Source organism: Dipteris shenzhenensis, chromosome 2 (genome assembly GCF_047967505.1).
Source record: "Dipteris shenzhenensis isolate YYH24624 ecotype China chromosome 2, Dip_SZ_1.0, whole genome shotgun sequence".
NCBI lineage: Eukaryota > Viridiplantae > Streptophyta > Polypodiopsida > Gleicheniales > Dipteridaceae > Dipteris > Dipteris shenzhenensis.
The window spans coordinates 15,786,889-15,802,436 of NC_141597.1; the positions used below are offsets into that span (position 1 = coordinate 15,786,889).

The 15,548-nt window shown below is 45.1% G+C and overlaps 1 protein-coding gene across 1 annotated transcript in view; it reads right to left on the reverse strand.

Annotated features, from left to right (window-relative positions):
• The window catches only part of TPR8 (Tetratricopeptide repeat (TPR)-like superfamily protein), an 85,604-nt gene extending 70,538 nt beyond the window's left edge, over positions 1-15,066 (reverse strand). Inside the window, exons 1-2 of the mRNA XM_087386200.1 lie at positions 14,814-15,066; positions 14,224-14,468 (exon numbers count right to left, since the gene is read on the reverse strand). Of these exons, the coding sequence (XP_087242326.1) occupies positions 14,224-14,468; positions 14,814-14,886 (318 nt within the window). The 5' untranslated portion in view covers positions 14,887-15,066. The remainder of the gene's footprint in view (positions 1-14,223; positions 14,469-14,813) is intronic.
• Between the last annotated feature and the right edge of the window lie 482 nt (positions 15,067-15,548).

The window sequence follows — 15,548 nt, forward strand, 5'->3', positions numbered from 1 at the left end:
TCCACTCCATTTCCATTGGTTCCCGCACCCAACAAACATCTATTCATGGCATCCAGTGTTGCCTTGTCACATGTATTCACATTTTCATGCCACAGCTTACAATCCAATTTGACATGGCCTCCCTCTTCATTAAAAAAGTAGTCTACCTCTTTACCTCAATCTCAATTCCTCCTAGGTCCTCGATGTGAAGTTGCTCACTTTCTCGACTATTTTGATGTCTCTCTTCCTCGACTATTTTGATCTCTCTATTCCTGCTCATTCTTTGTGGCCTGCTTCTAACTCCCTTTTTTTCCCTCGCAGCTTGGTTAGCCACCACCACCCTATTGTTCTTAAACAAGCATCATCATCATCATGACTGAGCTTGATGCAAATGTTACGTAACTTTGAGCCACTCTCGGTCTCCATATGCCTAAGCTTTGTTAGCCACTTCTCATTGAAACTAATCTTGCCTTGAACGCCAAGTTCTTGGAGAGCCTTTTTCAACTTTGCGGCCAAGTTATCCTACTTGTCTTGTAGCGAGGCATTTTATTCAGCCTCTTTGTCACTGCGTTCTTCATTGTCATGGGCATCTGCGGCCCCTAATAAGTGCCGCACAGCCACTATGTGACCAGATAAGCACCAGCAGGGCCAAGCTAGCTGATATATCTGGTCAGGACAATGCAGGGGCATCGTTAGGACAGTTTTGGCCTCGTTGGTTCATTTCTAGAGCCCTAGGGGCCTATAAAAGGCAGCCCTTAGGCCCTCATTCTTCATCCACATCAGAGGCTTGAGTTGGGGCAGTTCTTTCCTCAACCAGCAGTAGAAGATCATCACGGGTCAGGCCAAGATAGGACAGCATCAGATCAGCTCCCATCCTGCGTTCCCTATAGGTCTATAGACAGGATCCAGGCACCAGTGCCTGACAGCAGCTGCCTGACAGCAGCAGCAGGGTGGCTTCATCACAGCCCCTTTTCTCCATCAGCTCGTAGTCTTCTACAAGAAGGATCAGTTCCCTCCATACAGTACTTTCTTGATTCTTTTGCAATAAAGGATCTTCCTTCCATGCAAACTTATTTCTCCATTTATTTATAGTTGTACTCAGCAACATTAACTTAGTCGTTTTTCCACGTCTGAGGCCCCCTATATTCCCCCTCAGTTCTTGCACTCACACCACCACGTCCACTTGTGTTTATGAGTGCATTCTCCTCTCAGTTTCTATCTCTATGTCATCCTGCTTCAACATGTATCCACTTGCTTGGTACTATTTCTTTTTGTTTTTCAATAGTATGCTTATTAAGAAATGAAATGTTTTCCTTCTGTTCAGTTACGAACAATGGGGACTAGGTCTAGCATTTGAGGGTGGACCCCCTTGCTTGGGGTTATGGGCATTAGTGACCCACAAGAGTGATGGCCTCTCTTTGAGAGGGACATCTAGAAACCACACCCCACCTGAGTACCCAAACATGGGACCAATCAAATGCACAGATTGCATACCGACCTAGGAACCATTCAAGAGAATGTTCCCTGAGCTTTGGGTGTGGGCCTGGCAGCATGCCAAGAGTAATGGAGATACAAGATAAGACGACAAACAAATGAGCTCAGTATGGCTCAATTATGACCTTAGAGTACGTCAATAGATAGTCTAAGCTGTTAGGAACCCGTGTGTGCGATCAGAATTAAATTCTGACAACTTTGAAATTTTAGGGTTTTTGGGAGTGACGTGGCAGCTGACACGTGGCAGACTGCCACTTGGAATCTGAGCTGGCAGGTCAGTCCACCTGTCCCACACATGTGGCAGCATGCATGGCAAGTGGCAGGGCATGCAAGCCAAGTGTTTGGCCCCAAATCTGGTAGATTTGGGGCAGGTTGGGGCTGTCCTCTTTGGGACTGCAGCCCACCAAAAATCTGGGACAAGTGTCCACCTTCCACTCTAGGCCTAGGGGGGGGGCTGAGCCTATAAAAGAAGGCCTCTCCCCTTCATTCCACACATGAAAATTTCGTCACTTTTCTTCTCCCTCCTTTTAGATGATGCAGCAGAACCTCTCCAGCTCCTTGGGTGCAGCCAGCTTCTCCCCAGGCCATTCTCTCACCTCAGCAGCACATTCTCTCTCTACAACAGCACATTCTCTCTCTACAGTTCCAGCCCCTCCTCTCCAGAAATCTGCCCCCTCTCAGCTCTTCTGGAACAGCAGCAGCATCCTCTCTCCTTCACCTAGCCTGGAGCAGCCACAGCCCCTTTCTCTCTCCTGCTGCAGTCTTTCTCTCTCTACTGCAGAATTTCTCTCTCTACTGTTCCAGCCCATTTCCCTTGCAGAAATCTGCCTTTCTATGCACCTCTGGAACAGCAGCAGCTCCTCTCTTACATCTCCTCCCTTGGGATCAGCATAGGCACTCTCTCTCTACAGCTATCACTCCATAAAAGCTTTCTCTCTCTAGCCTACAGGCTGTTTTTCTAAGCTGTTCTCATTCCAGCCCCATTTCCACACTGCCCTCACCCAAGGTAGCTTCAGAGGCATCAAGGACTTCATCTACAAAAGGATCAAGTCACGAAGGGAGCCTGTATTGTCAAGTTTATCTCATTTACAGCACTATTTCATGTTGTTTCTACTATCTTTCTAGAAACTAGTGTTTGTCTCTAATGTTGGATGTAAGTGGTGATTGTTGCAGGCTTCTTCCTTGTGGATTGGGCAAGCCAAGAGCTGAAACCTGAGCTTGGAGTCCTCCTTTTTGTTGTCTACCTTGTACATATGCTCTTGAGTCTTGTATCTAGGTCCTAGGTTTTCACTGAGTTCATCAGTTTGGAAGGTGCATTGCACCTTGGTCTTGTATCTCCATTTTCAAGAATAAAGTGAGCCTGGATAAGGGGGGGGGGCCGTCTTGGCCCCTCAATCATATTGCATTCTCCAATGATGTCACTTTGTGTTTAAGCTGTATAAGTCTTAATTCCAGCTTAATTGCAAACTCTTAAGTTCAAGTATATGTGTTTGGCAACTCGCAATCAACTCATTCAAATGCCTCTGCAAAATCCGTTGTTTGAATTGATAGAAAGCACCGAGTAGTTTACATTGGTATCAGAGCAAATTATTTTGCATAACTTCACTACGGGACATCGAGGCACGACTCGCAAAATGTACCTTTTGAAGTTCAGAGGGCTCCCATCCACCGATGCCCAATGGGTGGACAGAGCTACATTTCAGGAGTGTCCTGAAATCCTGGATGCTTATGAGGAAGCATTTCAGTTGCGGACAACCGAATGAAAGACGGAGGGAATGTCATCCTGCTTCAACATGTATCCACTTGCTTCAACCAAGAAGAGAAGGTATACCCCATCATCGGCAAGCTTCGGGTACACATCCAGGGGTACTTGGATCATCTACCCTTCATGGTGGCACCACTTCAAGGATCAGATGTAATTCTCGGCATGCCCTGGCATAAGCAAGTCAACCCCCGAATCGATTATGTGAAGAATATTCTAACCCTCCAACATAAGGGTAGAGATGTGAGCATTACAGCGGGAGTTTCAGGAAACACCATTCCTATGGTAAGTCATGCACGATCTCCCAATTTGCTTAAGAAAGGAGTATGTTCTTTTCTAGTGTTTGTACGCGATAAGCAACCAAGTGAAGAAAAGTAAGATCCTCTCACAAAAAAAAGATTAGATTTCCTTCAGGAATTCTCTAGTTGCTTCTCTCAGGAACTTCCTAGTCACCTCCCTCCTGAGAGACCAGAGGATCACAAAATTGACATAGTTCCAGGGTCTTCACCTCCAAATAGACCCCCATATAGAGTTAGTCAATCTCAACAAGATGAAATCTTCAAGCAAGTCCAAGAACTCTTGGACAAGGGATTGATCCAACCCAGTAATTCTTCTTTCTGCTCTCCTGTCTTACTAGTCCAAAAGAAGGATAAAACCTTCAGGATGTGCATAGACTATAGAGCCTTAAACAAACAGACGGTTAAGAATCGTTTCCCAATTCCTCGTATAGACGATATCTTTGATCGTTTAGGAGGATTTGAAATTTTCAGCCGCATAGATCTTAAGAGTGGCTACCATCAGGTACGAGTTGTACCTGAGGACATTCATAAAACAGCCTTCCGAACCACATTTGGGCTGTATGAATATATGGTAATGCCATTTGGCCTTACTAATGCCCCAGCCACGTTCAATCGACTGATGGAACGGTTGTTCAGGAACTATAGACAGTTCACTGCCGTCTTCTTTGATGACATCCTCATTTTCAGCAAGAATGAGGAAGAGCATAAGGAACATCTAAAGATTGTATTTCAAATCTTAGCTGAAAATGCTCTTTACATCAATGAGAAGAAAAGTGAGTTCTTTCTTCCTGAGATTCACTATCTTGGTCACATTATCTCACGAGAAGGTGTCCGTATGGACCCAGCCAAGATACAGACAATTGTAGAGTGGCCTGACTTGAAGAATGCCCATGAGGTAAGGTCTTTTCTAGGCCTATGCTCATATTACCGAAGGTTTATTTGGCATTTTGCTGAACTTGCAGCCCCTCTACATGATCTCACTAAGAAAAATCTAAAGTTCAGATGGACCCAAAAAGAAAAGGACTCTTTTAATGCTCTAAAGCATGCCCTGACTACAGCTCCTGTACTTATCATTCCTGACTTAAGGAAACCATCCCTAGTAGCAGCTGATGCCAGTGGCGATTGCCTTGGGGCTTCTCTTACCCAGGATGGTCATGCTGTGGCCTTTGAAAGCCGACGACTAAGAGATGCTGAACTTCATTATGATATCTATGAAAAAGAACTCTTAGCTGTAATTCATGCTCTCAAACTTTGGAAACATTATCTTTTAGGGATAGATTTTCTTGTAAAAACTGATCATGAAAGTCTTAAATATTTTCTAACTCAACCTCTGATCAGAGAGAGACATATGAAATGGTCTACCTTTCTGCAATCATTTCATTTTCAGATACAATATACTCCTGGAAAAGAGAATGTAGTGGCTGATGCCCTTTCTCGTAGACCACGGCTTCACCATATTTCAGTTCCCTATCATGATGAGCTAACAGCCCTCAAAGAATTCTATGAGGGAGATGCTGATTTTGCTCAGCCATGGGCACATTTGAAAGATAGAGGCACCCATCATGCCTACCACATCAGGGATGGCTATTTATTCATGGAGAACAAACTATGTATCACAAAGCAGCTTAGATCTAAAGTGATGGAGGAAAGCCATAACCCACCCTATGCTGGTCATAGGGGTATTGTGGCCACCTTTTCAGCCATGGATAAATTTTTCTACTGGCCTAACATGAAAAAGGACACTGCTGCCTACATTTTAGCTTGTCTCGCATGTCAAAAAGCTAAGTATGAGAGAGGAAAACCCAAGGGTTTACTTCAGCCCCTACCCATTCCTGAGAGACCATGGGAACACATCACCATGGACTTCATTACAGGAATTCCCAGGACCAATCAAAATCATGACATGATTTGGGTGATAGTAGATCGATTCAGCAAGCAAGCCCACTTCATTCCTTGCAGAAAGAATCTCAAGGCACCTGAAGCTGCCCATTTATTTATTAGACACATCTTTAGACACCACGGCATGCCCAAGTCTATAGTATCAGATAGAGACTCAAAGTTCACTAGTAACTTCTGGCAGGCTTTGTTTGAGAACCTTGGAACTCTTCTAAGTTTCTCCTCAGCTTTTCATCCTCAAACGGATGGCCAAACTAAAGTTACGAATAGTACACTCTTGGATTTGCTGAAATTTTATGTGCATGACCAGCAAACCTTTTGGGAGAAATTCCTTCCTCTTGTGGAGTTTGCTTATAACAACACAATTCATTCCTCCACTGGAAAAGCTCCTTTCGAAATTGTATATGGTAGATCTTTACCAACTCCACTCATGCAAACAAAAGAGAAAATCTTTGCCGCTGATCAATTCGTGGAGGATTATGACTCTGCTTATGCCACGGTTCGAGCAGCCATTCAAAAGGCACAGGAGAAACAAAGAGCAGCTGCAAATAAAAGACGGAGGGCGTTTGCAGTGAAAGAAGGCCAATGGGTCTTATTGAAATTTGAGAAAGCCCGGTTAAAAACCAAAGTGGGCAAAAAGCGCATCTACTTCAAGCTATCCTTTCGATATTATGGTCCTTTTCAGGTGTTGCAGGTAATAAATGATGTCTCGGTCCGATTGAGACTTCCAGAGCACTGGAAGATCCACAATGTCTTCCATGTAAGCTTGGTGAAACCCTTCATTGGGGAACCACCTCAAGAGCCCACACTGGACGATGCACCTGAAGTAGAGGACACTGAGATCTTGTTGATCCCAGAGCAAATTATTTTGCATAACTTCACTACGGGACGTCGAGGCACGACTCGCAAAATGTACCTTTTGAAGTTCAGAGGGCTCCCATCCACCGATGCCCAATGGGTGGACAGAGCTACATTTCAGGAGTGTCCTGAAATCCTGGATGCTTATGAGGAAGCATTTCAGTTGCGGACAACCGAATGAAAGACGGAGGGAATGTCATCCTGCTTCAACATGTATCCACTTGCTTGGTACTATTTCTTTTTGTTTTTCAATAGTATGCTTATTAAGAAATGAAATGTTTTCCTTCTGTTCAGTTACGGACAATGGGGACTAGGTCTAGCATTTGAGGGTGGACCCCCTTGCTTGGGGTTATGGGCATTAGTGACCCACAAGAGTGATGGCCTCTCTTTGAGAGGGACATCTAGAAACCACACCCCACCTGAGTACCCAAACATGGGACCAATCAAATGCACAGATTGCATACCGACCTAGGAACCATTCAAGAGAATGTTCCCTGAGCTTTGGGTGTGGGCCTGGCAGCATGCCAAGAGTAATGGAGATACAAGATAAGACGACAAACAAATGAGCTCAGTATGGCTCAATTATGACCTTAGAGTACGTCAATAGATAGTCTAAGCTGTTAGGAACCCGTGTGTGCGATCAGAATTAAATTCTGACAACTTTGAAATTTTAGGGTTTTTGGGAGTGACGTGGCAGCTGACACGTGGCAGACTGCCACTTGGAATCTGAGCTGGCAGGTCAGTCCACCTGTCCCACACATGTGGCAGCATGCATGGCAAGTGGCAGGGCATGCAAGCCAAGTGTTTGGCCCCAAATCTGGTAGATTTGGGGCAGGTTGGGGCTGTCCTCTTTGGGACTGCAGCCCACCAAAAATCTGGGACAAGTGTCCACCTTCCACTCTAGGCCTAGGGGGGGGGCTGAGCCTATAAAAGAAGGCCTCTCCCCTTCATTCCACACATGAAAATTTCGTCACTTTTCTTCTCCCTCCTTTTAGATGATGCAGCAGAACCTCTCCAGCTCCTTGGGTGCAGCCAGCTTCTCCCCAGGCCATTCTCTCACCTCAGCAGCACATTCTCTCTCTACAACAGCACATTCTCTCTCTACAGTTCCAGCCCCTCCTCTCCAGAAATCTGCCCCCTCTCAGCTCTTCTGGAACAGCAGCAGCATCCTCTCTCCTTCACCTAGCCTGGAGCAGCCACAGCCCCTTTCTCTCTCCTGCTGCAGTCTTTCTCTCTCTACTGCAGAATTTCTCTCTCTACTGTTCCAGCCCATTTCCCTTGCAGAAATCTGCCTTTCTATGCACCTCTGGAACAGCAGCAGCTCCTCTCTTACATCTCCTCCCTTGGGATCAGCATAGGCACTCTCTCTCTACAGCTATCACTCCATAAAAGCTTTCTCTCTCTAGCCTACAGGCTGTTTTTCTAAGCTGTTCTCATTCCAGCCCCATTTCCACACTGCCCTCACCCAAGGTAGCTTCAGAGGCATCAAGGACTTCATCTACAAAAGGATCAAGTCACGAAGGGAGCCTGTATTGTCAAGTTTATCTCATTTACAGCACTATTTCATGTTGTTTCTACTATCTTTCTAGAAACTAGTGTTTGTCTCTAATGTTGGATGTAAGTGGTGATTGTTGCAGGCTTCTTCCTTGTGGATTGGGCAAGCCAAGAGCTGAAACCTGAGCTTGGAGTCCCCCTTTTTGTTGTCTACCTTGTACACATGCTCTTGAGTCTTGTATCTAGGTCCTAGGTTTTCACTGAGTTCATCAGTTTGGAAGGTGCATTGCACCTTGGTCTTGTATCTCCATTTTCAAGAATAAAGTGAGCCTCGATAAGGGGGGGGGGCCGTCTTGGCCCCTCAATCATATTGCATTCTCCAATGATGTCACTTTGTGTTTAAGCTGTATAAGTCTTAATTCCAGCTTAATTGCAAACTCTTAAGTTCAAGTATATGTGTTTGGCAACTCGCAATCAACTCATTCAAATGCCTCTGCAAAATCCGTTGTTTGAATTGATAGAAAGCACCGAGTAGTTTACACTCTACTTCAGTCAACAGTTATTAGGGAGATTCAGTTCAAGGACAGCCACTAGTTTATGGTACTAACGAGATCAAGCGAAGAACCATGAGTGGCAATGGCACATCCAACCTTGGTGTGAGAGGACACAATTTCCACAGCCCTAGTACCCCCAATCGCAAAGGCCCCAATGATAGCTTTCGCCATGGTAGCCATGATGTAGATGCAGGGACAGCAATAAGAAAGCCTCTTCACATGCATGATATAGCTCCAGGAGAAACAAGAGGATCATGAGCAGGCTGTCAGAGAGGGCCATCAAGCAGCTCAGGAGGCCAAGAAAGAGCGCAATCAAGAGGCTCAAGAGGCCACAGAGGACCATCAAGCAGCTCAGGAGGCCAAGAAAGAGCCCAATCAAGAGGCTCAAGAGGCCAAAGAGCTCAGAGAGCGCACAACTCAGAGGCGAAGGAAGAACGGGATCATCTTCTCCTCATTTCTCTACTCCGGCCAAAGGGAGGCAAGGAAAAGGAGGTAGCGGCACAGACCGTCAAAGCTTCATCCCCTAGAGAGCTCAACCTTTTATGTTATGACGGTAAGACCAAAGCCCTAGTGTTGATTTCTTGGCTCAATTAGTTTAAGAGTCATTTCTCAAATGTGCCGTAAAAGACAACGAGAAGTGTATCCAAGAAGTACCAGGACTCCACCACGCTAGGTGATGGTGGTAATGGGAAGAAAACCTGGGAACGGGCAACCTAAGAAGAACTGGACGACAAAAACTAGCAACAGCTACAGCAGTTTCTTGGATTCATCAACCCGAGCGACCTATGCCAAAGAGAACCAATGTTTCTATTGTCATAAGCAGGGCCACAAGAAGCAAGATTGCCCTTATTTCAAGAAGTTTCAAGCAGAAGCAGCCATTCAAGTGGTTCTTCAGCAGCTTCACCTCCCATGAAGACAACATCCGTGAGTCATCAAGAAGATCGAAGATCAGCAGAAGAGGAGCCTCACACGTTTCCCACAATGTTCCACTTTTACTAGCCAGTTTCATTTTGGGAGCACGATGGTGGCACCAATTTGAGGTTCGACCTGACTACCAGAACCAGGGCTTGGATCTCAAAATCCCAAGCCATGGGGTTAAGTTCATTCCTTGGCCCTACGATACTCTTCCTTGACCATTGATTTCAGCAGTACAAATGTCTCGAGAGATTCCCCGAGGTGGCGAAGGGCATGTGGTCTACATCAACTCGATCGCATCCACTCAAATCACGACTCCCAACAGGAAAGAATTATGACTGCAGTACCATAATATATTCCTCACATCAAGTCTCCACCATCCTTACCACAAGTTCAGCTAAAGGATCATCGGATTGAGCACATTCTTGGCTCATCACCCCCGAGCAAGCATCCTTACCGTCTTAGCAAGAAGATGGAGGAGGAGCTTGAGATACAGTTAGAGAAGTTGTTGCGGATTGGCTTCATACGCCCTAGTAGTTCTCCATATGCAGCCCCAATCCTCTTTGCCAAGGACAGCACGGCAAGGATGTGTGTGGACTACCACGCACTCAACAAACTGATATGAAAAGCCGGTTTCCATGCCGGTGAATGATTACATTTTGGAATGCCTGAATGGGGCCAACATGTTCTCCAAAAGTATTCTAGAAAGTGGATACCATCAGATCCGGATTCACAAGCTAGATATTCCAAAGTTGGCCATTTGCACAGAGAAGGCACAATACGAGTCCATTGTTATGCCCTTTGGCTCCATGGGGTCGCCAACAACCTTCAATCGCATAATGTTGTGGATCTTCAAGCCTATCATCGGTAAAAGTGTTTTCGTCTTTCTTGATGATATTCTCATTTTTCACTCAGCATGTTTTGCATGTCCAACAGGTTCTTCAGCTCTTGAAGGATAATCAGCTGTACATCAATGCCAAGAAGAGCAGCTTCTTTTTGGAGGAGGCACACTATTTGGGCTACATCATCTCCCCTACAGATGTTCGATTGGACCCAGCAAAGTTAAGGACGTCGTAGAGTGGTAGGTGCCTAATACAGCCTAAGAGGTCTACATGTTCATGGGTATTTGTCAAGCTACAAGAAGCACATCAAGGACTTGGCAAAGATTGCAGTACCCACCACCAATTTGCTACAGAAGGTAAAGACCAAGAAACAGCCCGTCCACTTTAATCTAGAAGCAATTTCAGTTGAAGGAAGCAGTTACCACAGCCCCATGCCTTGCAGTGGCTCAATGGGATCAGCCCTTGATGTTTGACCGACGCTAGTGACTATGCCATAAGGAGCTCTTAGGAGTGATCCATGCGTTAAAAACATGGAAGCATTTCCTGTATGGACAGAATTTTACTGTTTAGGACTGATCATCAAGCATTGAAGTGGCTGCAGACTATTGCAGCTGCCCAATGGTCTGACCGCCAGGTTCGATGGAGCCAAACTCTTCAGCAATTTGGGGGAATGATTGAGTACCAGTAACACCTCGATGTCCGCCAACTTTGGAATCGTGAGGTGGTTGAGTACTAACAGAATTTGCTTCATCGTTTCAAAAAAGGGACAAGTAACCATCACCGCTTGAATGCAGTCAAGTTCAAGCACAGGGGCTCTCATGAGGTGTCATGGGTCGAAGAGGAGACTTTTTACAGATTATCCCCACCTCCTTTCAACATATAAGGAGGCTTTTCACCTAACCTAGTTCTAATCTCAGCAGAAGGAGATGTCATGGGCATTTGCAGTACGTGGCATGCTGCAGAAAGGTGCTGCAACAACCACTATGTGGCCAGACAGGTGCCACAAGAGGTAGGCAGTCATGGCCAGGTCGGCTAACAGATCTGGTAGGGATAGTGCAGAGGCCTCGTCGGGACAGTTTCCTGGCCTGGTCTATTCATTGGGGGCCTATAGACGGCAGCCTTCAGGCTCTCATTCTTCATCCACATCAAAGGCTGGAGTTGGGGCAGCTCTCTCCTCACCCAGCACCAGCAGATCATCACGAGTCAGGCCAGAACAGGGCAGCATCAGATCAGTTCCCATCCCGTGCTCCCTATAGGTCTACAAGCAAGATCGAGGCACCACTGCCTGACAGCAGCAGCAGGGCAGCTTCATCACAACCCCTTTTCTCCATCAGCTTGCAGTCTTCTACAAAAGAGATCAGTTCCCTCATACACTACTTTCTCCATCCTTTTGTAGTGAAGGATCTTCCTTCTGTACAGTTCATATTTCTCCATTTATTTCCGGTCGTACGCAGCCCTTTGTGCAACCATAATACAGCTATTTTCCCTCTTCGCAGGCCCTCCATATTCCCCCTCATGTTCTTGCACTCACACCACTGCGTTTATGAGTGCACCCTTCTCTCAGTTTCTATCTCTACTTCAGTCAGCAGTTAATAGGAGAAAGAGTGAGTGAGTGTTCTCCCTACTACATTCATCCATCTTTATTTTCTTTTTCTGAGGTAAGCTCCCCCATGGCTTTGGAGTAGCTCCTCATAGGTCTTTGTCCGCTCCTCATAGGTCTTTGTCCGGTTTTTAATCTCCATGGATCTAAGATCCAGATGCAAACGACCCCACAACAAAGTCTGGATTGTCATACCATCAAGCTGTCATCTCAATTGATTAATTAGCACTCTCCTTCAGAGTAAAAATCTTGCATTGTCAAGACATCCTAAGGAAGGCTTCCTTCATCTGATTCCAATCTATAAAATACCTCACTGGGTATTGATTGAGCCACTGCTGCGCTACTTTACGCAATGTGCAAGGAAAATAATAGATTTCTTCATCCTCCAATCCTCTAAAGATAGGAACGCCCCTTTGAATCTTGGTGGTCGATGACATCTTCTTGGCCTGTCCACTGCTACATGCTCTCAAATTGCACTTACCTCACACTCTGCTAAGCTTTTCTTCTTTCTGAGCCGCACCTATTGTTGTGGTATGCTCAGATCTGTTTTCTTGTGAGGAATCATTTCCCTTGTTCCTTCCATTGTCATGGAACTCAGCTTTCCGGTTTATCTTCATTCGAGCTTCCTATGCCTTCACCCATCACAGTTTCCTCCTCGTGGTTGGAATCTTTTATCACTTCATGGACTTCTCTAACCACCAAGAGTTCTTTGTCGTCTTCTAGGACACAGCCTGCAAGCATGGATTCTTCAGGGTCTGGCTTCTCAGGGCTTCTGTGTCATTGGCAAGGTTATATCTACTGCCACACTGTCACTAGCAAGATCAGCAAGGGTTTGGTGGGATGCTATACCGCCTTCCACATGTCCCTCCTTGGGCCTTCTCATGCCTCTGAAACTCCATGGGCTGCTAAACTCACATCTTTCCAATAAAATCACATTCAAGAACAAGCAAGAACCTACTGCTGGGAATTTGAATCAACTAGAAGGTTCCAACAATCCAATCAACAGGGAAATCGCAAATTGGGAAAGAGAGGGAGAGAGAACAACAACACACCACACTAAGGTGGCCCCTAGTGTGGTGCTCTCTCTCTCCCTCTCTTTCCCAATTTGTAATTTTCCTACTCACTACCTTAGGATTGAGGCAAGGAAAGCTATAGGCATACTCAAAGAGCAACAAATCTACAAGTTATGCACGCTAGAGGAGGTCGAGACAGAGGAGCATTTCTTATATGCCTACCCAGCCTACTATGAGAACCGAGGACAATACCACTGCCTCTTTTAGGAGAGGCACGGCTTTGGTCCACTCTCATGGTCGATCCACTCTCTAGCTGACTGAAATGAGACGACACAGAGCGACACTATTGCGACAAATCAAGCAGTAGCAGGAGGTGACTGTGCCACAAGATGCTGAGGTAGACCGAGCACAACGACATGTCTCGGGCTTCTACGCATTTCAGTCAACTCAAGACATAGTGGGAGAAAGGAGGAGGAGCTAGTTGAGTGTCGACAGCAGAGAGAGACGACGTGATGCTGCCGAGAGGGACAAAGAGACCACACACGACATGAAGAATAACCAGAGTATGCTCGATCGAGGTCCGGTCTTTCTCAACTCTCCTTGTAGGAGACCGCCAAAGATGAGGCGTCACTCTTGACATAGCCCAGAGCTCGATAGACGCAGATCCGGGATATCTTTGCAGCCCACTAGAGAGCCACCACGGTGCCAGGTTTTAGCTTTTGAAATTTCAGTTTTCAGTTTCGCTTGAGCTCTTGAGCTTTTTAGCTTAGCATAGCACTCAGCAAGCACCCTAGCGCACCCTTTGCTTCAGCTCACTTAGGCTTGTATGAGTTCCTTCTCTTGGTGTACTTTGTCCCATAGGCCCGTGAGGCCTCCCGAGGACGTTAATATATCTTTCCTTCTTTCTTTCTTTTTCATTCCCAATTTGCGATTTTCCTGCTGATTGGATCATTGGAACCTTCTAGTTGATTCCAATTCCCGGCAGTAAGTTCTAGAATGCTCTTGAATCCAAGTTTATTGGAATGCTGTAAGTTTATGTTGAATCCAAGTTTGCAAAGCTGACTCCAAACGCATACTAGAAAACTAGAGATCAGCGATTTGAATTTGCAATCAATTGGGAGTTCTATTCCTAGACTTCAAAACATAAACCAGACCCTATGCACGATCCAGTTGAGGAGCTAGAATCCAGGAACATTCCCAAACTCATCCTCTAAAAACACAGTGCAGAATGAGATCCCAACGCAACCTTTTCCAGTCCAAACAGCACGACCAGATCTGAAGTTGGTTCTAGGGTACACCAAATTGGGTGGAAGTTCTTTAAAGGTTCTCAATCGTGAAAAAAAATTTAGAGACTTCATGGAGATTTTGACCTTTAAAGTAATGAAAACCATTCTGAACTTTTTCTTTGCATATCATATGGTTGTGAGGACACTTCAAATTCTCGTTTAAATATTGGAAGAAGTCATGATTGAAAGCCTGAAACAAATACTGCAGAGTAATTTTTTGGCATAACTTACAGCATTTGGGACAGGGGTAGCATGTGGTGGCAAGGGACCCGATATCACATCTGAGGTTGTTTGAGAATCCCTTGTGCCAGGAGCTGCTGATGAATCTAAACTTGATCGAGATGCTATGAAGAGCTGGGGCAGTAAATCTGGCTGTATAGATTCATCTATGTTAGACATGTCGAGTCCAAATGCATCCGCAAGGCACTGACTAGCCACATATATGGCCTCTGAATCTACCCCAGGTACAACTTCAACTGCAAAACTCGCAAATAGTATCAGCAGACATCGTGCCACCGAAGTAAAGCAACAAATAATGAAAATGTACAATTGCACTCGTTAGCCGAAACCGAACAACAAAGGCTCTGTCTTATGTTTAATCATAATTAGAATGAAAAATTGGTGGCATTACGGACCTCCACACGGCCCGCAACAACTACAGTATCAAAACTTTGTTAGGTGTCATAACTCAATTGGGCCGGATATTGTCTTTGCAAATCCATTTCGACTCGATAAGGTATGGAAACTCTCTCTCTCTCTCTCTCTCTCTCTCTGGTGAGCTGGAATAATCTACTTTTCAGAAAAACTCTCAAGTGCCACACCTGAGTTTAGAAACCGAAGGAACGCGAGAACGATCCGTCTGGCAAGAGGCGAATCGGTACGCAGGTTTGGCATCTTGGGATTTCGCCTTGATCCAATCTGCAATCTGTATGAGCAACCAATCCAGTGTGCAATTCTATGCTTGTATCGTAAGCTTTTTCTTGTCGTTTGCTTTGCAATTTAGCAACGTTGTCTTGTTTTACTTTGATTAGGTAAACGTGTGGTTAAAAAAAATTCCCTAGTCAAGGGTCTCGCACAAATAGATAAAAATTGCAATGTTGTGATTAACTAGATTTGCGGCACGCACGTAAATAACTACTAACTCGAAGCTAAACTTGAATCCTTAGTAATTTATATTTTTTAAAGAAAAAAAGAGAATGAGTAAAATGGTAGACATCGACGTGACACGAGGTTCATTAGGACCCGATCTTCCCTGCAAATGTCAGGGGTGGTGATTTATTATTGATTTCATAATGTCCATAGTTTGGAAGCTGAAGTCCAACAAATACATGAATAAGGCGATACAACAACTGATCCTCGTTGAAGTCTATACAATATTGTTACATAGACTACAACCATATGAATAAAGGTGTCATCATCCTTCGATCTTGCATCCATCTTGGATTTCCTTGCTCCCTCGCATTGATAACATGCAGTAAAAGAGGAATGTTGTAAGAATTCAGATTGAAAGCAAGCAATTTTGAATGGACGAGCAATTGAAAATATTTATTGGATAA